The sequence below is a fragment of the Syngnathoides biaculeatus genome, chromosome 4, assembly GCF_019802595.1.
Source record: "Syngnathoides biaculeatus isolate LvHL_M chromosome 4, ASM1980259v1, whole genome shotgun sequence".
NCBI classification, from domain to species: domain Eukaryota; kingdom Metazoa; phylum Chordata; class Actinopteri; order Syngnathiformes; family Syngnathidae; genus Syngnathoides; species Syngnathoides biaculeatus.
In genome coordinates, this window is record NC_084643.1 from 11,288,089 (window position 1) to 11,313,408 (window position 25,320).

The window sequence follows — 25,320 nt, forward strand, 5'->3', positions numbered from 1 at the left end:
AAAAAAATTCCTGTCATTCTTCTAGTATTTGGATATCTTATTAAAAGAATACTGGTAATTATGATTGCGTAATCCAACATTTTGGAGGGTGACAGTAGTACGGGCAACTACACGTAGAAATGGTTGGGCGTCCGTGACTAGCTTTTACTTGGGGAAAAAGTGAAGTTCTCAACATTTTGATGGCCTTGGCACGACATGTTGGGAAGGGTGTTGAAGCTTTTTAATGTAGCTGCGTTTACATATCTGCTATGAGAAAACTGCCCTAAAGGTGACATGACAGCAAAGAAGTACTTCTCATGGAAGCTCAAAGTTGGCGGAGTCTGCAGGAAATCATTGAACGTTTGAAAAAGTCCATCACGTAAGGCATGTCGATTTATTTTCCCCTGCGCCGGCCAGTGAAAAATGCAGACTGATACAGTAGAGACAAACACGCAAAAGGTTTGAAACTCGGACTTACGTTACAAACACATTTTCCGTTGGCCCTCAGCCAGCACGTACGACCGCCACTCCAAATGGCAAAGTGCAGTGCAAAAAGCGGAACAGGCTAGTTGGGGACCTGGAGCGGTACACGGACGTAAACGTGTGCATCTTGACAACTAAACACGCAGACCATAATATTCTGGAAAAGCGGAAGGGGGGGGGGGGCACTCACAGACATGCACAACATGCAGTTGTTGTGTACATGCAAGACAACTAGGTTCATCGTGAGCAATACAGAAAACAAACTTTGATTATTCAAATGCTACATTTTTGAACATTCAAACAACTTTTTTTTTTTTTTTTCATTTTTTGTCTTTAAAACAAACAGATTTCTTGCCACACAAGAGCCTGACCCCGCCGCACGGAGGAGGGATGGCGACGCGAGAGTCAAATTAACATTCACAGCGTAATGATTGAGGATGTTGATGGCGTCGGAGCATCACGCGGGCGAAGCTACGTCTACCGGGCCCGGCCTTTCGCACGTCACTATTTGTCAGCCCGTCACGTATTCGAAACGCACAACTGCGCAAGCTTCAGGACGGCAGAGCTCATTACAACACGAGAGAGAGACTTTTGCTTTTCGCTTGTGGATTAACGTGAGTGATGAATAAGAAGGCCACTTTTTTTCCTTTTCAAAAATAATAGATTAGCATGGTAGCTAGCTAATTCATTTAAAAGCGGGAAACTCAAATATTTTTAGATTTGATTCTAAACATTTTATTGAACATATTTGGAGATATTTGTCGAAAACGTACAGAGACTGTACTATGTAGTTCTGAATTTTGCAGCTACTGTAGGTTTTTTGTTTTGTTTTTTTTTTCAATTTTTTTTGGGTGTGGCTAAAAACGGTCCCAATTGACATACTTGGGGGAGCTGTATAAAAGCATTTTTTGTGACTTGGCTTAAAACAGTGGTTTTCCGGCACGTTCGCAAGTTGCGAGGATATTGGGCCCATTTCTGTCATGACGGCTCGCAGTTAGCGAGCTAGCTTTGCATCCACCCAAAAATTGCACCTTCCCTTGAAGCCACAATTTTCAGGACAGCTCGCCGTCCAAGCGAAGATGTGATGCAGCGGGTGAGTCTCAAAGAGTCCTGAAAGCCTGTAATCTCGCAAGCTAGCTGGTGACTAGCGCCTCTCGTCGCAGCGTGGACAGCCCCACGTCGACCCGCTGGGATGTATTTTTTGCGCCTCAAGCGTAGTTGCGTGCAGACAAGAACATTGCTAGATAAACCAGAGTACATTTTTCAGCGTGGCATGTTTTCAAAAATTCAAAGACAGCCAATTGATTTTTCACCATTTTGCATACTCGACAATTTTGATGTTGACTATTCAAATCCACCAGGTTGGTTCACAACACTTCTCGGGAGCGTGCCAAATTAACATTTATTTGTGTGTTTTTTTTTTCGAATTGTGAAAGCACAGTACATCGAACCGTACCACTAGCATAACTACGATGTGGCCCATCCTGTTCCAAATGATATTTGAAGGTGAAAAGGCATGTACGCCGTAGCCGACCCACTGAGGACGACTAGTGCTACGTCAGAGATGAGGCCATATAGACATTTACACCCCAAGCTGAAATCATGCAAAGTCAAGAGAAAGAAAGCATTGTGAGTTTGTTTGTTTGTTTTTTTTGTTTTTTTTTTTTTTTTTGGGGGGGGGGGCTCTTGCACAAGGACGAGGCGCAACACAACACGGACGACAACACGGAGATGTGAGCTCAGGTATCTCGCTGTCTGTCGCGCCCTCTCTACATGCTACATTCTACAGATCCACTCCTTCCACCGGGCGGCACCACGCTGAGGAACGGCGAGCGCAGGCGGCGGCACGGCCCGCCATTTCCTCAAAACCTTCGACCCGATTTCTCTCACGCCGCCCCTGAGGACCGTCGGTCCAGCCGCTCCGATCAAAGTGTTCCCAGCATTCCATTTGCAGTCCTAAAACCTTTCCTGGACTTCTTCTTCTTCTTCATTCCATTGCTTGAGATCACATGGTAGCGTGGACCTCGCCGAGGGGGTCCAAGTTTGGCGGGCTTCTGCTTTGCCCAAAGGCCGCTATCCATCAAGCGGGAAGCCTGGGCTCAATCTTCAGCGAGAGGTCATAGAGAGTGTCTTCGTCCATGATCAAAGTCTTATCCAGGAGGTACTGGGTCACCTGGAATGGAAGCCAAACGATATCGCAAGGATGGAGGAAGAATACAGGCTACACGTGCAGGACCTTTCAGGAAAGTCCACTTAGCTTCATGCTAACAAACGCCGCTGAAGCGCTAATGAATGAATCGCATCCAATTGTTGGTGTTCCAATGGGAAACAGGAAAGGTGGAGCAACGCATGTAGATGCACAACATAACAATACTCACATTCTTCACGTAACTAATATTACCAGTGTAATTGTAATTAACTGTACTTTGTATTTTCTAATGTTTTTATTTCTTTGTATTTGAATGTTTTTAATCATAAAAAGAACATTCAGTTAACCTGTGTATGAAATCCGCTATACAAATACATTTTGCTTTGGTAGCATACTGAAAAGCCGAGAATGTCTCGATTAGAAAGGCGGAAGAAGGACACTGAACGTTTTACGCGATGTGCCACTGCGTGTGTGATTTGCCATTTTGCTCAGTAACAATTCCCTTTTTCATGACTGGACATTCTTTCATCAGCAATGAAATATTACTGCTATTTTTACTGTTTAACCCAAACAAACAAACAAAAAAATATTTTTTTAGGGGGATCAGATTAATGGCATTTCCATTCATTTCAGTGGTGAAAAGATGATTTGACGGACGAGTGTGGTCACATACCCATAGGTGAAGGTTCCATTAGTATTTGGAATTTGAAATTGTATTTAATTTATACATGGACTAACATAAGAAAATGTTTTACTCCAACTGTAACTATAAATTGGAACTTGTAATCTTATAGTGGCCCCTTTCCTGAGCCGTGAACAGTACATAATGTGGATTTACCATATTAATATATTTGAATGGATTCGATTTCAAGAGGCTTGCCTAATTATGTGCTTAATGCCCCCAAAAATAGGTATAGCTTGCCCACATGGGATACTACCTCAATGAAGTAGTATAAGAAGTGTCTCATAAGTGCAGATGAATTTTGATCTTGAATAAGAATAATCGTGAATTTTATAGACAGTCATTTGTACAATTTTCCCGTTCTCTGCTGACCAAAAGGCAATTTACAACCGAAATGGTCATATTTCTTCCATGGAATTGTATTCATTTCTTCCCAAGAGTGAATTTTCTTGGCTGCACTACATATTTATTGAAATGTAATCCGAAACAGTCGCAGTGATTAGTAGCGATCTGTACACATTAATTGTATTTCACGACGAGCGTATTTTGGCGATGATGACGTATTTATGTCACGTCATCTGGATGTTTTCATCCAATAGTGCTTTTTACTGTATATGCAGTACTTGCGAGGTGAGGCGCGGCTACCAAATGCAGCGATGACGTCAACGATGTGTCGTACGTTACCTTAACTTGATGTTCTATCCTGTACGGGGTCTGCTGGAACTGTCGGATCTCTCGGATGATGTGTGAAATCTGGAACGAAACGAGTGGAAGTAGTGTCGGGTCAGGCGAATGGACGAATTGACCCTCCGCAGCCGAGTCAAACCACGGTACCATCCTCATCTTGGAGAAGTTGACAAGTCCCTCCTCGGTGAAGTTGGGCGTTCCCTCCTCGATGAAGGCCAAGTCCGTCAGGTACATTCCCAAGTAGGGCACGCACGGGGGGTTGCAGCTGAGGCGACAGACGCAAAACGGGTCGGGTCAGGCCAGGCCAGCAGCGGGACGTGCGACTCGAATGTGGCGCGGTCGAGAAGGCTCACTTTTTCAAAGTCTCCCTCAGATTTTTAAACCTTCCCTCCGAGGACACCGTTTTCTGCAGTTTGTCCATCAGCGCTCTCGTCTGCGCAAGCAGCAGAACGCCAACATGAGCACAAAAGGAATTACGAATAACAAGTGGCGTGAATTTATGCTCCGTGCTCAATGCATTTACGGGCAGTGAACAAATCAAAAAAACTAAACCGTTTGGAACTGTTAAGTTTTGGAAAAGCAGTTCTTGAGAGTCGACTGCATTTGTGCAAAGTGACAACCGGGTCAAATTTCAGCATTTTCCCTCACCTGCGATCGATAAGAAAAATATCCTGCGCAATTGTCCTGCGGCGCGAGGGGTGTTCAGAGTCAGGTCCCTTCCACGATCCACCAATAGGGGGAGCTCCTGGTTGTGCTGAGTGTTTGCATCTCACAACTCGTTCCGATCTTGCAACCCAATTGTACAGGAGTTACTTCCCGCACAAGCTAACAGTTAGCCTGGCATCTTCAATTTCTTTTTCGACTGGTTCTCGTTGCTACGACAGAAATTGCCGTGCTGGGCGTTGAGACGATTTAGCCGACGAATCGACGTGACCGGGATGAAACTTGACCCGTTCAAAGCCGGCGTGTGCGTTGTGCTTATCTCGAGTACGCCACACAAGAAAACAACAATTACTTTTCCTCGTGTTATGGCAAAATGACAAAAAAAACAGTCCATCTACTCTTTCACAGCATTATCCAATAGTTCCTTTACTTCAATCGTCATTTGTTTCTTAATTGTTTGATGTAACGCGTTCACTGGGTCAACACGCGATAACAATGCAGTGACGTAAAAAAAAAAAAAAAAAAAAAAAAACGAGTTGCGTTCAAAACAATTTTTCATTTCATTGATGAGTGCACGTCCCGCCTTCAACCTCCCTTTTGGTCTCAAGGACGAGATAAGATAAGGTTCTTCCCACTTTCCTCATTGCCCTCCCGTTTTCTCTCTTTAATTCGACGTTTGCTCCCGCATGGGCGTCGTCGCGGAGACACGAAGCAATTGCAACTTCTCTTGACTTTCTCTTTGCAAAACTACCAAAGACAAGATTGTTTCCTGGTTTATTTTCCTCATTATGGAGAGTCTCTCATATTTAAAAAGATTCCAGTAAGATGAAAATCTGTATGAGTGTATCCCACTTTAGAATTGCAAGAGGATCAGATGCCAAACATTATAAGGAAGATTTTCTTGAATAATCCCTTCAAAACGCAGCGGTTGAGCTCACGTCTGTCTACCTGCTTGCTGATTTTCGCCCAGGTCTTTTTCAGGCGGTAGATGGCGCTGCGATTGAGCGCCGACGTGATCTCCAGGACGCCGTTGTAGTTGTTGAGGCAGCGGCAGATGTCGGCCACGGCCACCCACTTCTCGATGGAGCTGGCCCTGGAGCCCACGTCTGTGTGGGTCATGATCTGCGAGGCCACCAGGTTACTCATCTGGGAAAAATTATACAAAAAAAAAAAAAAAAATAGGTACTGAAGATAAATCATACAAAACATTTCGACCACAGTTGTGAACGACACCCACATCGTTGAAGTGCTGACTTGTTTTCATGATGTATGGAGTCCGCTCTGTCTTGTCAAACTTCATCCAGCCTTGCCCCAGGAACTCTCTGAAAGGAGGAAGACGAGACCACAAAGCAATCACACATAAGCACCGAAATGATCGGCGGCCTAAAACGTTATGCCGCATCCAGTTGTTCAGCGCTTCGATACGTCTAGCGGAGCAGTGTTGCTGCGACGGGAAGACCACCGACTCGTAAGGGATGCTCCTGAAGACGATGTGGTCCAGCAGCGTGATCTGCTCGGCCAGCTCCATCGCAGGCAGGGACTCGAAACACTCCGCCTTGGGGCAGTCTGCCTGAACGCCCAAGCACATACACGCACATTCATTTGCGTAAAGAGTCCGTCAACGAGCACCTAGCGGCAAGCAAGGAACCTCGCCGTTCCAATACTTTTGGGTTAATTCCACTTGAATAGAAAAAAAAATGAAAACAAATTGCAGCCGAGTCAGTGGCTGCGCTGTGTGTCCCGAATACGTTTGAATGAAAGCGCCCGGGTTCAGTTCAGTTCGTCCCACGCACAGTAAGGAGCCACACAATCTTCACTGAGTTGAAGCAAAAAATGTGGCAAAAGCAGTCCCATTCTTTACATCCAACCAAATCATATTGTTACGGTATATTTTCATAGAGTACATTTCAGTAGCATGCATTTTCTCTTATTGAAACAATACATTTTCCGTTTTTGTGCGGGAGGCATTACCTTTCATTTCGAAGGGAAAAGATGATTTGACATCTGCGTGTACTCACGGAATGAACAAGCGCGAAACGCGAACATGCGAGGCTTCACCGATAAAGAAATAATTTTTACGATCGTGGTCTCGAGGACGTGACGAGGCGCGACCAAGGAAGGACCTGATGTTCTCTGAGCCGCGCCCGGGGAGTCCTCAGGGAAATTAAACGTGTACTTGTGCACGTGAGCATCGATATTTAAGACGCAGCCCTCAAAACAAAATTAAGACTGGTTTGGCTCCAAAGTAACTGAAAGGGTGACCCTCAGGTAGGGGAGCAATCGAACGACCCGCAACGGATGGCGCCGGGGTTCCTAATGTTGTGACCAACCATTACATGCGTCCATGTTTACATTGCGTGCGTGTTTTTTTTTTTTTTTTTTTACCATCTGTAAGATGTCTTCTATCCTCAGCTGGGCGTCATCCTGCTCGTCTTGCGAAAGCCCACTGAGGGACACAAACCCGCCAAGAAAGGTTTGCAAGGAATAATTATTTGTTTGACATTCACATCCACACATGAATTAATAACGCTCCGTTGTGGTTGACACTGTCAGCATGTTCTACATTTTACAATTCATTAAATATGGAATCTTTGAACTTCTCCTGCTGTGTGTGTGTGTGTGTGTGTGTACCTAAGTATGTTGGCAGTGGCTTTCCTCTCCTGAGGCAGAAGGTCCGGGTCCCGGAGGACTTCCTCCAGGAGGCAGATGACTGACATCTTCAATTCCCCGTTCATTTCAAAGTCCTCGTTGCAAAAACACAAAGCAGAAGAAACAGATGAACTCAAACGATTTCAATTTTGAGAAGTGAAAGTTCACAGTTCCATATATAATCACGCTCCTGTTATATTTACCTGTGTTCATCAATAAATATCAGTATTGTTAGTCTATAAAATTTGCAATACGCACAGCCACAACGGTTTTTGTCATGGTCCTGCCGGTCCAGCCCTGGCTGTGCCTGCCGCACTGATTAGGATGCTGGCTGGATTGGGCCCGGTGTGTGTAGGACCCAGGGGACGACTGGTCTTCGCCAGATCGTCGCAACTCATGCCCTGTTCCTGCACTCCCGTACTCTTGATCGTCAACCCTGGTCTACCGACCTCGTAAGCCCGACGTCTTTGATACTCCTGCCTTCTCTGATCGATCTTCCGTGTACCGACCCCTGCCTACCCGCGGACCTGCTCTCTACGCCCGACGTCCTGATTGGCGCTGCCCCGCTTGACTGTCTGCCTGATCTCCGACTTTGGACCGAATAAACACTTTTCCCGAACTACCTTTGCGTCTCCGGAGTCCCGGATTTGGGTCCTCCCTCCGTACCGATGAGTCGTAACAGTTTTGCAACATTTTTATTAGTCTTGCAAGTAAAATCTAGTAAAACTCCGTCACACCTAAAGTGACTTTTCCGCAAAAACGATCAAATCTGATACAGTGCTTTAATACTTATTTAGCAAGTGGAACTTTTTAATTTATTTTATTTATGCTCATGTATATTTGAAAATATTTGGCGTATTGTTTTTTCGTGTTTATTTAGCTACCAAGGCCCTTTTTTTAACAGTATCTTGAGGAGAGGCTTTAACAATTCCACCCGTTTCATGTTAAAGGGTGCCAAATTTCATGAGAAGCAACTTCACATGCCAAAGATTTAACCGGAGTTGACGGTAAAATGCCGCCTATGCGCCCTAAAGCAGAGGTTGCGCCACAGCTCACTGAATAGATGTGACAAATCATTTCAATCAATTTTGAATTTATTGAGTGTCGCTCTTCATTTTTGGAAGTTCCTCACCGCAACCGATCTCCCCTTGTGATGAGTTCTCGAGGCCCTGCGAGCGAGCGTCCCCCCCCCCCCCCCCCCCGAAGCCTTTCCCGTCTTTGTCCCCCCACCAATCACGCTTCTAACAAGCTCCTTCACCGCGATTGTCGGTAAAAGGAGGCCAAACAAAGCGTTTGATATGACCGAGGACAAACCGCGGAGCGGATCGATGCGTCTGAACGGCGAGCACGTCTACAAAGACAGGTGCACTGTTCATTAGAGGAACCGCTGACCCGATTGATTGTGCAACAATGCGTGCGAGGATGCGGGCAGTCGCTGTAAATGTAGCGAAGCTTTTATCAAGTAAGCGACATTTGGGGCCGACACACACACGCACACACACCTGCGAGTGCTTGGAGACCCAGTGCCGCAGAACATTTAGAACTCTGTTGGTCGCGGCACGCCGGATGATGAACTCTTTATCGCAAGTTCTCTCAGAGTTGTTGAACACTGCACAAGAGAGAAAAGAAAAGATCTTCATCAACATCCGCACGTCATCATCATCCTCATCATGGAGTTGTACGAGTTACTTTTGTGAGTGCAAAAAGGAATTCTCAATCTTTGCAGAGGACAACGAATGGACCGCATTCTTACAAGTATTGTGGCGCATCGCATACTCGCCGTTCAGCACCCGCTGAAATATCTGTGGATTTCATTTTCAGTATGTTTTTCACGGCCCACCCCATTGCCATGTTGTTTTTTTCCGTTTATGGTGGGGTCGGGTTAAAAAAAAAAAAAGCAACTTATAATTAATACAATAAAGTCACATTTAATTCAATGGAATCTAAAATAAAATAAAATCCCTGAATAGCAGGGGTCCGCTGCATATCATAGCAACTGCAAACAAACCACAGCAGAGAAAAATGTTTTTGCCCGTGTACCTGGCGGTGTGCTGTGCCCCGCTGCTGCCGTGGCGATGGCAAAAGCTGAGGCAGGAGAAACTGCGCAGCGGGAGTTCTCGCCCGACTGGACTGCAGGAACAGCAAAATGATGACAAAAGGCAAAGAAAGCAAAAGACGACAGTTAGTCACGCGTGACCTGTGCTCCTTGCGGACATCAGCCCCATCACATCAGTCACGAGTCTACGTTGGAGATTTTGTAAATTACAGAAAGTTCATTTGACTTCAATCCAATTTCAAGAATCACGGTTGCTTTCTTGACATTCAACTGATTTATCGTCGTCCTGGGTGGTCCCCATTATGAAATGAGCGCAAAAACACCGGCCCGAAAAACAGAAATCTAACTCGCCCGCATATAAAAATAACAACAGCAAAATCAATACAGCGGGGAGTTAGGTAACAACGAAAATGTTCAGAAAATACCAACAAAATGAGAACCCACAACATTGTCATGAACTGTTCTTTACACAAGGATTTCAAATAATTTTTTTTTTTTTTTACCAGTAAAATGCACTTTTCATTCCCTTTTCCAAGATACTTTTAAATCCAACACATTGCAGCTCCCTAACATCGAAATGGCAAATTCACATGAATTCCGATGTCATTTCTTTGTTTGTTTGCAAGTAAAAGCTCACCTCCCGGCGGCCTGAAGCGGAGGTGTCGCGGCGTGGACGGCGAGCGACACGGCGACATCTCTCCCGCGTCGCTGCCTTGAGGAGACTCGGGAATGATTTTCTCCAGCGACACCGACTCCAACACAGCTGGACGACAACGCAGGAACGATGACTAACTGGATGTGTCCAAATGTTTTTTGGGCTACCAGTTCCAGCTACTGCACACTGGTCCAAAATGGCTTTTTTCACATCCACACAAAGTGAGTAGAAATACTCGTGATTTTCGTATTGAGTCATATATTTTTGGTGACATTTTTGTTTGTTTGTTTTGTTCTTTCCTCGTCTCACTCGAGGTTGGGGAACCCTTTCACAGACACACACGAATAGTCAAGAGTAGCGATGAGGCAAATTGGCGGAAGAGGTGACGCCGACTCTCGCTCGTAACGCAGTCGCCGCCTCGACCGCGAACCGCGACAATCAGAGGCGGAGAGCGTGTGGGGCTCAAAGGTCTTCTTTAGCTGACTCAGCGCGCAAATGAAAGGAGATGATGTCGTCACAGCGTCCGCCTTCCTCCTTTTTGATCAACGTGCCTATGAAACTTGACAAGGTGGACTCTGGAGTGGAAGTGGACCCTTGGCTCAGACCAAGGCCAGACAATGCTACTGCAATCTGGACTTGGTGTGCAGCTCCAGCTGCCGCCGGAATTTTGTCTCTAAAATATGGCATGTGCATTTGGCACTGCCAATGAATTCAAAGAAAACAACGAAAGAAATGTGAAAGAGCCAAAAAGAAGACTTAATGCATTCTTTTGTTTGGACCCAAGTTGTGCTGCTCTGCAAAATCGTTTTTGGAAATTGACCGAGAACATTTGGTGTCATCTTGCTCACATTTGAGTGTAGTTTTGTTTTAGTTGCCTTGTTTAATCTCAATCTCATTCGAGATCGTTTTCGGATGATTTGAGTTCATACAGTTCCAGCAGCCGTCACTCGCCTGACCTTGGTGCAGATCGAGCAGGTTCAGGTTGAGGATAAGCGGCGTGGAAAAAAAAAATCGACGGCTGGCTACAGTTCCGGCATAAGTCGAGGAGCAATGAAAATCCTGGCTCAAGGTCTGCGCCAACCAGCCCGTTCCAGTTTTCGAAAAGATCCATAGTCTGGCAAACGCTTCGCCATCGTCCCAGTCCCCGTGAAACCAGCACTCTCGGGTCCGAACGACTGACTGGCCTGTCACCCTGACGTCTGTGATCACGAAATCCTTTGACCGCCTCGTGTGTCATTTCACCGCGTGCGAAAACGCCGCAGGCGCAAAATTGAGTTAGAGTGATGGGATCGGAAGCGGAATGGGAAAAAGCAAACCGATTATTGCCTTACAGAAAAGAAAATCATCAGAAATACCGGAAGGCAAGCCAGCTTTTATTTGATCTCACTGGCTCCGAGTGTGTCAGAATTGAATGTTTCTGCACGTCCTGCGCAGCACTGCCGAAAAATTGCTCTGGGAGAGGCCGGCACTTGTCGCGGTTTGCCGAAATGACCCAGATGCACAGTTTGGCCATCGGCGTGATGGCATGAGTCCCACTTGTGACTGGTTCCAAGTCAGTTCTCGGATCATTCAAAATCCTTCAATTCCTCAGCACAGGAAGGCAATCGTTGCTCTGCACAGCGCTTCTTGTTTGCAACTGATTTTCAGACTGTAAATTCTTTGCTGAACCACAACGCGCGCGATAAATTCGTCCACTCTCGTCCCAGAACACACAAAATGAACTGCCTGGCAATTTGGCAGACGCCATATCTGTTCATGTGAACACTAAAGCTTGTGCCGGGCACTTTTCAGCTCAAAATGTAATAAACTTGAATAGGAGAAATATGAAACGACTGCTGACCTCTGCGTATGCTCCTTCTCAGTTTACCACAAAAAGGGTCAAACTTGGGCACGTCGTCGCCTTCCGTGCTCTGGCTCGGACTCTGGTCGGGAGACGAGGGGATCGGAGGCACTTGGTCTTGCGGAGGAAGGGTGGAGGGAGGAGGAGGAGGAGGAGGAGGAGGGGGAGAGGGAGGAGGGGGGGGGCGAGGAGCCGGTCGGCGTCGGGGTCTGCGGGGCCTGGGCCGACGTGGGGCTGCCGGCGGCCGACTGGGGCGCGACGTGGTTCACGCCGGGGGGAGGACCGCCGAGGTCCAGGCCGCCCGCCCTGCCGCTGACGGGCGAGTGTAGGGAGAGCTTCCGGGCGTGCACGGGCGAGGACGTGCGCGAGGAGATGGAGAGAGGAGGGGGAGAGGAGAACTTGCGGCAGAGGCGAGGAGATTTCTCGTTGGCGTGCTCGCCGCCTCGGTTGTTCGGGTTGGTGGCGAAGAACAGCTCCAAGGACCTGCAGGAGGAACAGGAAGTCATCAAGTGGACCCGGGAACAATGCGGCAATGATTGTTTTCGGCTCCCGTAATCTGAACGTACAGTTTTTCCACCGCTAGCAAATAATGTGCACGCAATCGATGTTTCAACTATGCCAAACAACATGGACAAAAGTATTGGGACACGCGGCCCCTGCGGCGACATCGTGCAGAAAACACGATGCTTTGCCAGAGAGCTTTACTGGGAATTGTTCTCCTTTCGTGAAAGGTCACTGTGAGGTCACTGAAGGCGGCCTGACTTGTCAGTTCATGCTGAGGGAACAGCGGCCGGGATGCTGCCCACTGAGAATTTACATTATAATGAGTCCACCAACAGTTCTTGCATTAGTTTACTCATGATTACAATGATATTGGATACTACGCTATAACTCAAATGTATTATTCCACATCCTGGTAAACATTTAGAACTAAAAAATAAAGGTAGACTTGAGCAAAAATGCTTGTCCACTCCAGTTCTGCGTTTGTACATCAACGTCGTACAAGCGTGTCTTCAGGGGCTTCGATCATGTTACACTTGAGAGTGTGCCAGTCTCGATCGGGATTCACGCGTCATGGAAACAACGAGTCCCAGCCCTGGAACAACGAGTCCTTGCAATTTATCGTCACGTAATAAACGCTGAAATATCACAATTTGTGCTTTGCGATCCCGCTCTATTGCAGATTTTTCTTTCACTTGGTACTTTTACTGTCTTTTATGATATTTGTATACAATATTTTTGCGTTAGGCGGCACGCCGGTCGGTGGTCAGAGCGTCTGCATCACAGTTCTGACGATGGGGGTTCAAATCCCGGCCCCGCCATTGCACTTGCTCTCTCTCTCGGTATATTATGGGTTTATGTGCGCTTGTATTGTTTTTAGGTGTGTTTTACGTGCCTTTCAAAAGGTTGAAGTGGCGTCAGTGCAACAAAAACATGCCTAGCGTGTACTCAAATGAGGTATTTGGTTTTCACAAATCCCATTTTGAGTGCGATTACAGCTTTTTATCATTTTTCATTGCTTTGTTAAATTCCGGTTGATATATTTTAAACTAAATTCATTCATATTAGGTGTATCTCCATACTTTTGTCCATATTCAGCTTTCCATTTTAATATTCTGCAGAATATTCAGAAGTGGAACCCTTGCCCTTGTCTCGTCCACATCTTCTTGTTTTGATTTTCTTCACATCCTCAAAAAAAAAAAAAAAAAAAAAATTTTGCAACCACTATTATCTTTGGACCGGACTCTCTTCCGAAAATATTGGAAATAAATCAAAAGGATTGCACTCCGCACAGCCGTAATCAAAGATAAACACAGCCATCGAGAAAAACAAGATGAAATTACATTGCAAGATTAAATGCGGGGAAAGGAGAGGAGAGGAGAGGAAAGGAAAGGAAAGGAAAGGAAAGGAAAGGAAAGGAAAGGAAAGGAAAGGAAAGGAAAGGAGGTTATTGCGGGCGGCAGAGGGGACAGAAGTGAATCACAGCGGATGCCAGGATGAACAGAACATGCTGCACCGACGATATTTCACATTCTAAAACTAAAAGGAGGAGGACAAGTCAGAGAATGTCGGGAGGAGACTGACGAGAAGGCCAAAGCCAAAGAAGAGGAGCTTGGTTACTTGGACTGATCCGCGGCCATCTTCTTGAGCTTCAGACTGTAGTCAGGACAGACGGATGAGACGGACAGACGCTCAAATGAGTGGTAGCGCGCCCTGCAGTTTGGACGGAGCGCGGCGGACACGCCGTGGCCGCGGAGGACAAGCAAACGTCAGTTCAATGGAGGACGGCGGCGCGGTGGAAAAAAGCGTGACAAGTGTGGCCGGGTTGCGGCTCGAACGCACAAAAATCAGCTCAACTTGCCAATCGGACAAATTTTGTGGGACCCCCGCAGGCCAATTCTGGGTTTCCCTCTCTCGCGCACGGCTGAAACGCTGCCGCTCACGCTACGAACGCATGTGCACGTTCTACAACGATGTGTTCCACGTGTGCATGAGAGCGTTGCAGTCGTGCGCAGAAGAGAAACGGAAAGCCCCCGACGACGCCTCGTTTAAGCCGCACGACTCCCATGTCAGTTTCCTCACCTGGAACGCCGACGTCACAATATTTTTTTCCATTTTTTGAAATCATTCTACTCTCCGGCAGTCACGTCATTTTATACACGGGTGGCGTATGAAGTGATTTTGAGAGTACTGTACTACAAAAAAAAAAAGAAACGTATTTGTGGAACTGGGGCTAAAATATGAATCCAACTATTTAAAGGCGGTTCTGACTTTAAAACTAAACGTCATTAAATAAGTCTTTACTTTGTGCTGAAATAAATATAAATGCATTGAAATGAAGCAAAAGAATTGTGAACCACAACGTGCTGTATATTGAAAAGCCAATTAAACCGGAGAAGGGAATCGAACGGGGACGTCCGACGGGGGCAACTGCAGCTTGACAGAAGCGTTTTCTTGCCGCAGCACTACTTTTGGGATGTGCTTACAAACAAAAGACACGGGAGGGAGCACACATCATCACTTGGCGGTCCGTCTTTAAATCAGCACCTCAGAACCAAGCGGATGCTACGCTGACTTGGAAAAAAGCGAGCGCGGCTCACCCTACCAATTTTGGTAAGTCCTGCAGGTTGCCATGGAAACAAAACAAACATGCATTCACCTTGATGTTCTTGGGGATTATCGTCAACCGCTTGTCTCAAATTTGACTACATGTTGATGACTTGACAATTATTCACATTGATTGATAAATTTTCATCATGATATATATATATATATATATAAAATCAGTGACTTGTTCTGTTTCAAAGAGTTCAAATAGTCCTGGGAATTTCAGCCTCTCAAAAGTAAATGTTGTCCGATCGAGTCCCGAGTCCTTCGCGAAAGCTGCCTAATATCTTTGGGTTTTCGCCGACCCGGTTCCGCTCGGAATGATTTGGGTGTTTAAGCGCGTGTGCAGCGGGTGACCTGACGGGAATGGACGAGAACGGCTTCTTGTAGATGTCGGCCAGTTTGTCCATGACCACGCCGGCCGCGGTGAAGATCCGGTACGTGTGCAGGAAGGTGTTGAGGAAGTCGATGGAGAGGAAGCGCAGGTCGGTCAGCCTCTCCAGCAGGCGCTCCACGCTGGCGTAGCGGATCTGCGGGACCTTGCAGGAGTTGAGGGTCTTGCTGAAGCAAATGTCAACATCATCTTTATGGAGACGCGCATCGGATCTGACGAGGTACACAAGGGTACACACAAACACACACAACACACGAGCATGGGTGACTGCCGCTGCCGCTGCTGCCAAGCGTGAGGAGAGCTGGATTTTAAAAAAAAAAAAAAAAAAAATGGATTTGTTCGCAAATCCTCTACAGTGAAACCTCGAAAGTTAACATACGCGGCAGACAGAATTTCACCAACATTTGGAGGAGCTGCGTTCAATATTACAAGCTTCAGCGAGGGAGAACGTTTTCCTGATTAACTTATCAAAGTTGAGTTGTATATATATTCATATATATACACCGTATGTATCAGATGACAATTTCAAAACAATTATGTTTTATTTATTTGGATTCTCACACAGGTGACATCATTTTTTTTTAATTAAATTATAAACTTTGAAACATTTATTTAATTTAAAAAAAAATGTAAATCAAATGAATTCCATTTTTAAAAAAAAAAAAAAAAAACAATCACACCTTGGGGCAATTTAGAGTCTCCAGTGAATGTTGCATGTTTTTGGGATGTGGGCACGGGGAGAACATGCAAACTTCACAAAGGCGGGTTTCTGGGATTTCAACCCCGGTCCTCAGAACTGTGAGGCCCGTGGCGCCTTCCACATTACAATATATCCATACTTCTATGCACAAATATGACAAGTATTTTATTGATTGTAATACTTCCACATACTTAATATTTCAATTTGTTTTTTTGTGTAAGCATGGGAAAGATGCTAGCTGTGGTGGCGTCCATTTTCCAGGACTAGTCGCGCTCTTTTTAGCTTTTTATAGTTGAATGGGGTGCGCTTTCAAAGCATCCATTGGAAAAAGCGTCTGAGAGGGGAGAAAATTGGTTGAATTTTCACGATTTTAAAGCTTCATTTTATATATCTGGTGAGGGTTCTTTTTAACATTTCCATTGTGTCTGTTTGTGTGTCATATCCAGAAGAAATGTATTTTCCTCTTACAGGGACTTAATACAAATATTTTACACTTAACCGCATTGAACGTGATATGTGATTTACATTGATTTATATTTTCACTTCAATCCCTTGCGTATGCTGTTAAAAAGATCTTGCGCAACGACGAAAATTGTCCTGCATCAGTTGACCTTGGAGGTTCCACTGCATTGCAAAGAAAGAATGGATATACAACCGGATCAGATTTCCAAAACCAAAATAATCAACAACAGGAAGCATCACTCAAAATAAAGAAAGAAAGTGTTCTAATCATAATCAACACACTTGAGACCTCAACACCAACATGTGCTTGATGTTTTTTGCAGCATGCGCATGAAGACATGGCCGCCTCCTCTGACTCTCCTCCACTTACTTGATCATGTGAGGCACGGTAACTTTGGAGCTCTCCTCAAAGACGCTGGTCATCAGGCCATTGCAGCGGATGTTATCTATGCACTGAAAAGGAAAAGACCCCCAAAAATTGAAACCACGTTTTTCATCTTACGCCAATGAATTGTGACATCCCCGCGTGGCGCTTGCGCGCGTTTTTGAAGGCGCCAAGCTGAACTCACCACCGGGGAGCCGCACCCACGTCTGTGTTTACGCATCGGCGAGCCTCAACAAAGCCCAGCGGGGACACGCCGCCGCTATCTGGAGGTTGTTGTTATTCGGCGTGGGTGTGTGTGCGCATCACCTGGCTAATATCGCTGGTCCACGCGGCCTTCTCCTGCCTCGAGGGCGCCAGCAACACCACGGTGAAGGAAGACGAGTCGCTCGGCTCTACCACCAGCTTGAAGTCCAGCTGACCGAACACCTGACCTCCGGCTTTAGCTGAAGCATGAAGGGGGACGCCAGGGCTACTAAATAAATGGACCGCGCGGGTACGCCAGCTACATACGCTACGTAAAGGCGGAGCTGCCGGTGCATTCTCAATGGCTTTTTGAAACCAACGCTAACAAAATAAACACGTAATAAGCACGGCGAGCGATTGGCCGCTAAACTGAGCTCGCAACGGCCAACTTCGCGCTCTCATTTGCTGACTCTCACGCAAATATTTACACATACTACTGTAAAGTGTGCAACGTGAGGATCGCGACCCTTGTTGGACAACAATAACATCGTGCACATTTTTTGTTGAATGATCATTTTCATCCAGTGACTTGAGACAATCAGTCAAATAATCCATTTTAAATCTAATCCATACTGCAGCCCTCGAACAAGCACATACTGCTGATCAGGGTGCTTTTTTTTTTTTTTTTTTTCATTGCAGCTGCTGTGAATGTTTTCTCTGAGCTTTCTGGACAACTGCTGGAGTTCAGACATACTCGTATTTGTACGTTTAATAAGATGCAAAATATGGGAATCAAGTCTCAAATTGTACACACATACCGGTAATCGGGCCGAATTTGAACATTTCCTTTGAGCAAAATCAGGCAATTATCGGAAGCGCTGGAGTTATGCGTTGACTGTGCTGTCGGTGATCTGAAGTACGCCACAAACTATAAGAGTAGTAAGCATACTACCCCCCCTCCCCCCCCATCGGTTAGGCAGCTAAAATCAGTCAAGTTTCCAGTTTGGATACTGACTGAAGTGTTTTTCTGCATCCTCACAAGCGATCAAATTAATGGACTGTTAATGTCAAGGGATCCTAACCTGGCCTTTAAAAGGGAGAGCCGCTGATATTAAAAGGGAACTCATTCGCGTTCACTCATCATCTGACAGCCAATTAACCTCCACTCGTACGGCGAGACCGCAAACCGTAAACGTACCCTCTTCATCTCCGGCGTCCGGCTCTTCGATCAGGGTGCAGTCGATGAGGGACAAGACGCCGCCTTGCTGCGGGAAAAGTACTGCGCTCAAGCGTCGCGAGGAAACATTTCAAAGTACTCGAGGAAAGAAAGCGACGGCGAGGTCACCTTGAGGAGGTGAAGTTTCCCGCCGGAGCTGCGCGTGCACACCAAGAAGTGTTTTGTGAACAGGAAGCACTGCCTCTCCCCTTCCTTCCTCAGGGAGAGCGAGCCAAGACGCACCTTGCTGAGCTTGCCTCGCTCGACCGATGGCAGCTGGATAAGCGAGCCTGAAGAGACAAGCAAAGCCATCCGTTCGCTTTCGGAGACGCTTATCCTCACGAGGGTCTCGGGAGTGCTGGAGCCTAGCCCGGACGTCATCGGCCACTCACAACCACGCGGAGGGGCGATTTAGAGTCTCCGATGAATGCAAGCATAATTTTGGGATGTGGGAGCAAAGCGGAGTGCCCACGCGGAGAAAAGCCGCGCGGGCACGGGGAGAGCGTGCAAACTCCACACAGGCAGGGGCTGGGATTCAAACCCTGGTCCTGAGAACGGTGAGGGAGTCGCTCCGCTGTGCCGCCACTCCTCAAGTAACAAAATAACATTTTTAAAAAAAGAGATCATTTCTAAAGGCAGCCATTAGAGTCATGTGGAGGTTATCCGTCACCCATCCATTTCCTGAGCCGCTTATCCTCACGAGGGTCGCAGGAGACCTGGAGCCAATCCCGGCTGTCATTGGGCAGGAGGCGGGGCACACCCTGAACTGGCTGCCGTCCAATCGCAGGTTACGCGGAGACAACCAGCAGCACTAACAATCACACTGACGGGGCAATTTCGAGCGTCCAATGAATGCTGCATGTTTTGGGGATTTGGGGAGGAAAGCGGAGTGCCCACGCGGAGAAAAGCCACGCGGGCACGGGGAGAACGTGCAAACTCCACACAGGCGGGTGCGGGATCAAACCCGGGACCTCAGAGCTGTGAGGCCAACGCTTTCCAGCGGAGTGTGGAGGTTAACCTGCTTGAAATCAACGCAGGGAAGGAAGAGGAAGGAAGAGTCAGTCCCAACCTTCACTCGGACCGTGCGCATTTGATCCATTTATGACGTTTTCTGCCCGAGTTACTGAAAATTGGCTGAAGCGGAGGAGACTCACCCTGCCTGACGAAGGTTTGGCTGGTGTCCAGCAGGATGTCGCAACCCTCCACGATCATGCGCTCGATGGCCAGATTCTTCCGAATGTTCTCAGTGTCGCTCACTTCGTCGTGCATGACTCTTCCCACGCAGACACAAACACACGTGGATAGCGTTCAAAACAAAGGCCAGCACATCGGATACGCCCGGCGTCGTTTTTCTTGGGAAAAACAGAACCTTTACCTGGACAGTTCCTCCAGTTTGGACTTTGCAAACTCCAGGCTCTTGCGCTCAACGTGCTCGTGAGGCGTGTGGGCCAGCAGCTCATGCAGGGTGATGATGTAGCGAGGAATCTTGTGCCAAAGGGAAATGTTCGCGGGGAAAGATCATGATGAAGAGCGTTCCCTTCTTAATACTATCTATCAGCAAATGTTGCATGTGGTTCCATTTGAAAAATGCCAAGATATGTACGTTTGTATGTTTTGTAATGTTTATTTCTTTTTTTTCCCGGACCGACCTGGAACATGGGGTACGTGAGGAAGGTCTCCAGCATCCTCCCCTCGCAGGCGGCGTTGGACTCGTACTGTTTGAGCAGCTTGTCAAAGTCCCTGTTCTGCTTACAGTTGGCCAGAACCTGCAGGCTGTACTGGTGGTTCCTGACAAACTCCTGGTAGATGTTCAGCATGGGCAGCAGGATGTCAAAGAGGTCGGCTGGAAACGGCGCAGACCATCATAATTGTGGCTCGCGTGGTCCCACCCGCTTAACAGTACACATTTGATCTTTGTCTGCTATCAAAAGATTTCTTGCACTAGTTTCCCAATGTTTATCGGCTCCGCGGCTCTCCATCTACTAGTATCGATTCTGCATATTCCTCAAGCCGCCTCGCTACGGCACTACTGTACATCAGAGCGTATTCATGTATTGGGTTCACGGTCTGAGGTTTGCCGACCGCGCAGGTAGGCGTGAACCAAAGTTATCGTGTCAGTTACATCCCTTCTGAAGTGGTTGAGCACTTGTTTCAGGACCAGTGAGTCACTGGACCCGGCAAGCGTTCCGGCACTGACTCCCCCGTCGGGACTAAGTGGGAACTGAACGCGCGGTGCCTGCGCAGATGTGTGAACAATAAAAGGCTCACTCGCGCAGCTACTTTCCTAATGTACTGTAGACAGCCCATACGCAACTTGAGCTCCTTTTCATGGGAGAAACACATCTAAAACCATCCTCTACAATTTGACCTCTCACATGACAAATTTGAATGCACGTCTATTCGACGAGGCTTCAAAATCACGCAACATTAATTCCGCTATCCAACTCTGCGGACAGGCCATGTCGAGTGCATGTGCCAAGTGCCAATCAAAGACCAGTTGTACTCGCTGGAAAAAAGGAGCCTCTCATGCCCACACAAAACTGTATGTTGGAGCTGCAAAAATACACCCACTTACAGCTTAAAACGTTTCCACGTCATTATGACAACGAGGCACTCTAAAATGGCCACCGCAGGGTTAAAGCCCCGTCCGCAGCCTTGCTGTCACATTGGAGAGTTTTTTTTGCCTTGTTCGACCACCTTCTCTCCATGACGCGCATGCAATTGTGCGCTCTAAAGCGGCCACGACAGCCTGAAGACCCGGTCCACAAAAAAATCCTGCACCCGTGTAAACGTGCGCACTCCCGGCCGACAACGAGGCGCTCTGAAGCGGCCGCGTCGGCGGCCTGTCCAAATACGCAATTTGGCGGTGGAGGCTTAGCTAGCTACTAGAACTGCCCGTCGTAATGTTCTTATATTGCGGAGTCATAATCGTCGTGGGAATCAAGTCCCAAATTGTACACACATACCGGTAATCGGGCCGAATTTGAACATTTCGTTTGAGCAAAATCAGGCAATTATCGGAAGCGCTGGAGTTATGCGTTGACTGTGCTGTCGGTGATCTGAAGTACGCCAACTTCTAGCATTTTATTACCCCTGCCCCCCCCCCAAAAAAAGAACTTTAATGATGCATTTCCAAATGAACAAACAAATCCCTATAATTGGCTTTACGGGGTCTTTCAATAAAATGGCTATTCCACGAGCACATGATGACCTGGAGTTTATCCCAGTTGCCTCAAGTCAGAGGAGGGGTAGCCAAGTTAGTCACGGGGCACCCGGAACCCAACAAACAAGTGTGGAAAATCCGCGATTCATTGAACCTAACGTGTGTCTTTTTGGAGAGCGGGAGGAAGTACTCGGAGAAAACTCATTCATTATTATTTTAATACATAGTGTGCACATAATCCCTAGTCACGACAAAATGAGGGTAACATAACTAACTATATCACAATATTTTCTGATTTCTTAAAAAAAAAAAAAAAAAAAACAACTAAATACTTAGTTCCCTACTGGACTTCGGGCACGGCATTCGCGTATTTAAATGAACTTGGTGCGCTTCTGATTTAATCGTGCAACGTGACTGACAAAATAGATCGAATTCCTAATTGCGACGCTACAATACATGCGGGATATCACATGAAATGTTTCAACAACGATGGCCTTGGCTTCTTTTGATCGATTTGTCTCTGGCATAGCGGCGGAGTGTCGCCTCTGAGCGGATTTCTGTTTTAAGAGGTGAAAACGCAGCGACGTCTTCTGGCCTTGGCGCCTATTGTCAGTCAGCACAATGCGTGGGCGTGCGTGCGTGCGTGCGTGTGCGTGAGGTCAGGGAACAGCTTACCCAGCACCAGAGTGGGCCAGTTGGCGATCCTGGCCTTCAAACCTTGGTGGAAAATCTCGTGCAGGAACATGATGGTCTCACTGTAACGCAAGACAGCGCTCACATTTGGCCTGCATAATGAACACGTTTGATGAGATTTGATCATCTGTCACCTGTTCAGGAATACGCTGCTGACGTCGTCGTGGCTGATGGGGGGCTTCTTGGAACTGGCGGCCATCCTCAGAGGTCTGAGGAAGCAGTTGACCAGGATGTACAGCTGGTGGACGTACCTGCCGTCCAGTCAAGGTGCGGGGACAAAAGCAAGCTTGTTAGGGAAAGACGTTCAACGCGCGCACCTTTGTGCAATGTTCTGTACACCGCGTTTCTGCTCGGATGTACCACACTGAAGTCTGAATTTACAGTTTACAGTGCGGTTTTAAAGACGACGACGTCCGTTCATTTCGGAACAGCGGCATATTTTTTCCATTTAAATCGTTGTCGTTCGCATAGCCTGTCTCTGGCGTTTGGCATCGGACGTAATCATTAAGATAGCACGCTGGAAAACACATTTTGTCAACTTGAACTCGCATGTCAAGGCACAATTTTTCATGTACGTAATACTACATACGACTTTTTGGGAGTACTTTGTTGAATTACGCAAAGGGAATGAATTGAAGCACGGCCTCTGCAAATACACGGCACAATCCGATTTTTTCTCAATTCGCTGAAGGTTTTTCCAGCACGCCGAGACCTACTCTGTCTCCGCTTCCACCATGTTGAAGACAATCTGGTTCCTCTTTCGCATGCTCTCGGCGTGTGGAGAGCAGATGTAGTCCTGCACGATGATCTTCCACTTCCGGCGACACAGCCAGCCCCGCATGAAACTCTGCACCTGAAAAAAATCCCCAGCGCACAAAGACGTCAACTCGGCGCAGCTCCAACGGTGAACACGTCAAAGGAAAACGCTCGCCTTCTTGATCTTCTTGATGTCCGGATCTTCCGTCTCGTGGTTGACGTGGTAAGGCCTCATGCGCTCCTTGGTTTTGTTAAGCGCGATGATCTGCGAACACAAATCGTAGAACAGGAGTAACATCGCACAAGAACACCGTGGACCCCGGCGTACTCGTGGTTGGAACCGGGGACAGGAAGCGAGGTTCTTGGCTGGAGAGGCACTGACCCAACAGTCAGATGTCCACTTTTGTGCGCATTTGCCATTCAATTAGTGGCCCGACAATATATTAAAATTTCCTCACGGGAGATCCGAATCAAGTCAGCACAACAAGACAAAGGCGGAACAGTCCATTGCGTGAGAATGCAAGGGGGACAGTTGAAAGCATCATCAGAAGTGAATCAAAGCCAGGGACAGGATTTGACCTGGTGTCATTATGATCTATTCTTTTAATTGAGTTTTATTCATTGTATTTATTCACTTCAATGTTTATTTTGACGATTTGGGTGGTGGCTGATCTCACTTTTTTTTCCATCCTTAAAAGACTCTAGTGTGGTCGGCCAACAGCTAGCGCTGACTGGAGGGTGGGGGTCATAATTAATAGATTTTCTCTCTCTCTCTCTCTCTCAAATACATATATATTCATTAACTAGCTTTGTTTCTACGTGCCCTGCGATTGAGTGATTACTGCCCGAAGATAGCCGGGATAGGCTCCAGCACGCCTGTGACCCTCGTGAGGATAAGCCGTTTGGAAAATGATGAATGAATTCTTTTTGGGGACCAAGCAAAGCGAGGGAAATCACGTTCAGTCTCAGTAATTGCTCCTCGTCCGGCAGCAACTTGTCAGAGGCTTTTTGGAGACGTGTTTTAAGCCCTCTTCCTTCCGTCGGTGGCATTTAAAAACGTGACATTTCCTAGCAGAGGCCAAGAAAATTGCCGCCTATCTTTCCAGATTTGAAATCCAAAACCTAGCTAAGAACCGAGAGGAACAGATTTCGTGTGGTAATTGTAAATTATTCCCCCCCCCCCCCCTCCAGCGCTGCTAAAAGCTTTTTTTTTTTCCTTGTTCTCAGCGCCTGCTCCTGCGTGTAACGTTGGTTGTTTTGCCTTGCAGCCTTTTTGCATGAAACTGAACTTGATACACTAAAAAGCTGACACATTCGCAGTGGCAGCACGCAAATGGCTGCGAAGAGGAGCCTGCCAACTGTTGATCGTTACAGAGGCGAGCTGGTTTAATTATTCATAAACACACACAAGCAAGATGTGTTTTTAATGAGATGGATCGCCGGCTGTACGCTGGCTCTCAAATGATGTTTTTTCATGTGAGGGCCCATTAGACGGGCAGATGTTCCCTTCAAAAAATCAAATCAAATAAATGTATTTCCTTCGCATTTTGATGACCGCGCAACGGGATGGTGGCGAGATAACAATAATGACCCATTGTTTCTAAGCGCTCTCATCGAGGCGGCGATGAAGACGAGAGCTGCCGCTTCCCTTCGGGGCCCGCAACTTCCAGCGCGTTGACACAGCACCTCCGCATCCCATTAGGACGCGCAAGATGCCGTAACCTTTCAAGAATATCGGACGAGCATCGCTTGCATGAGGCAGCTGGACAAGTCAGTGGCGTTCCGTTCGGGCCAAGTGAGGCAAATTCACACCGATGGACAATTTAGAGTCGAGACACGTGTGGCGTGCTGCGGGAAAGGAATCCATTTCAATTGATTTGTTTGGAAATGACTATTTATCAACGACAAACACATCTCTGTTGCTCACATCTGCCGTTATTCAGCTTTTGCGCTCAGACGTAAATGTAATACTTTGTGGCATATGAGTAACTTGTTTGGTGGGTACAAATGAACGTAAGCCCCAAATTCTGCGAAGCAACAGCAGCAGGAGCGGCGGTTTTAGCGAAACTCAGCATTCGCGACGACGCCATCGCGTACGTATTGACTGATTGATCACTTGAGGAGAAATGATCTGCGGTGTCCCTAATGAAGTGTCTGCCGGTGCGTCGCCAGATACCTCGGCTTTCAGTCTCTCGATCTCGGTGTCCTGGTCCTCCAGTTGCGTGCGCAGCTGATTGGCCGCCACCTTCTCCGTCTCCACTATCTGCACCAGGTGGATGTACTTCTGCATCAGCACCTCCCGCTCGATGATGATGTCGGAATAGCTGAAAGGGGACCGCTTTTAAGTTGTCCTTTTAAGAAATGACGTCCAAGACAAGGCAGCCCGAGCAGCAAAATGGGAAACCGTGCCGATCGGG

At 47.1% G+C, this 25,320-nt stretch overlaps 1 protein-coding gene across 1 annotated transcript in view; it reads right to left on the bottom strand.

Moving 5' to 3' along the window:
- Window positions 1-200: 200 nt before the first annotated feature.
- Window positions 201-25,320, bottom strand: part of LOC133499785 (ras-specific guanine nucleotide-releasing factor 2-like) — a 37,202-nt gene continuing 12,082 nt past the window's right edge. Inside the window, 27 exon segments of the mRNA XM_061818116.1 lie at window positions 201-2,635; window positions 3,978-4,046; window positions 4,128-4,245; window positions 4,334-4,413; window positions 5,592-5,789; window positions 5,881-5,965; window positions 6,110-6,213; window positions 7,029-7,089; window positions 7,275-7,387; window positions 8,795-8,901; window positions 9,333-9,422; window positions 9,986-10,111; window positions 11,844-11,992; window positions 11,994-12,326; window positions 15,309-15,557; window positions 16,878-16,960; window positions 17,199-17,335; window positions 18,274-18,340; window positions 18,421-18,581; window positions 19,446-19,564; window positions 19,667-19,776; window positions 19,941-20,134; window positions 22,130-22,209; window positions 22,282-22,398; window positions 22,864-23,000; window positions 23,079-23,168; window positions 25,080-25,227. Coding sequence (XP_061674100.1) covers window positions 2,543-2,635; window positions 3,978-4,046; window positions 4,128-4,245; window positions 4,334-4,413; window positions 5,592-5,789; window positions 5,881-5,965; window positions 6,110-6,213; window positions 7,029-7,089; window positions 7,275-7,387; window positions 8,795-8,901; window positions 9,333-9,422; window positions 9,986-10,111; window positions 11,844-11,992; window positions 11,994-12,326; window positions 15,309-15,557; window positions 16,878-16,960; window positions 17,199-17,335; window positions 18,274-18,340; window positions 18,421-18,581; window positions 19,446-19,564; window positions 19,667-19,776; window positions 19,941-20,134; window positions 22,130-22,209; window positions 22,282-22,398; window positions 22,864-23,000; window positions 23,079-23,168; window positions 25,080-25,227 — 3,418 coding nt within the window. The 3' untranslated portion in view covers window positions 201-2,542.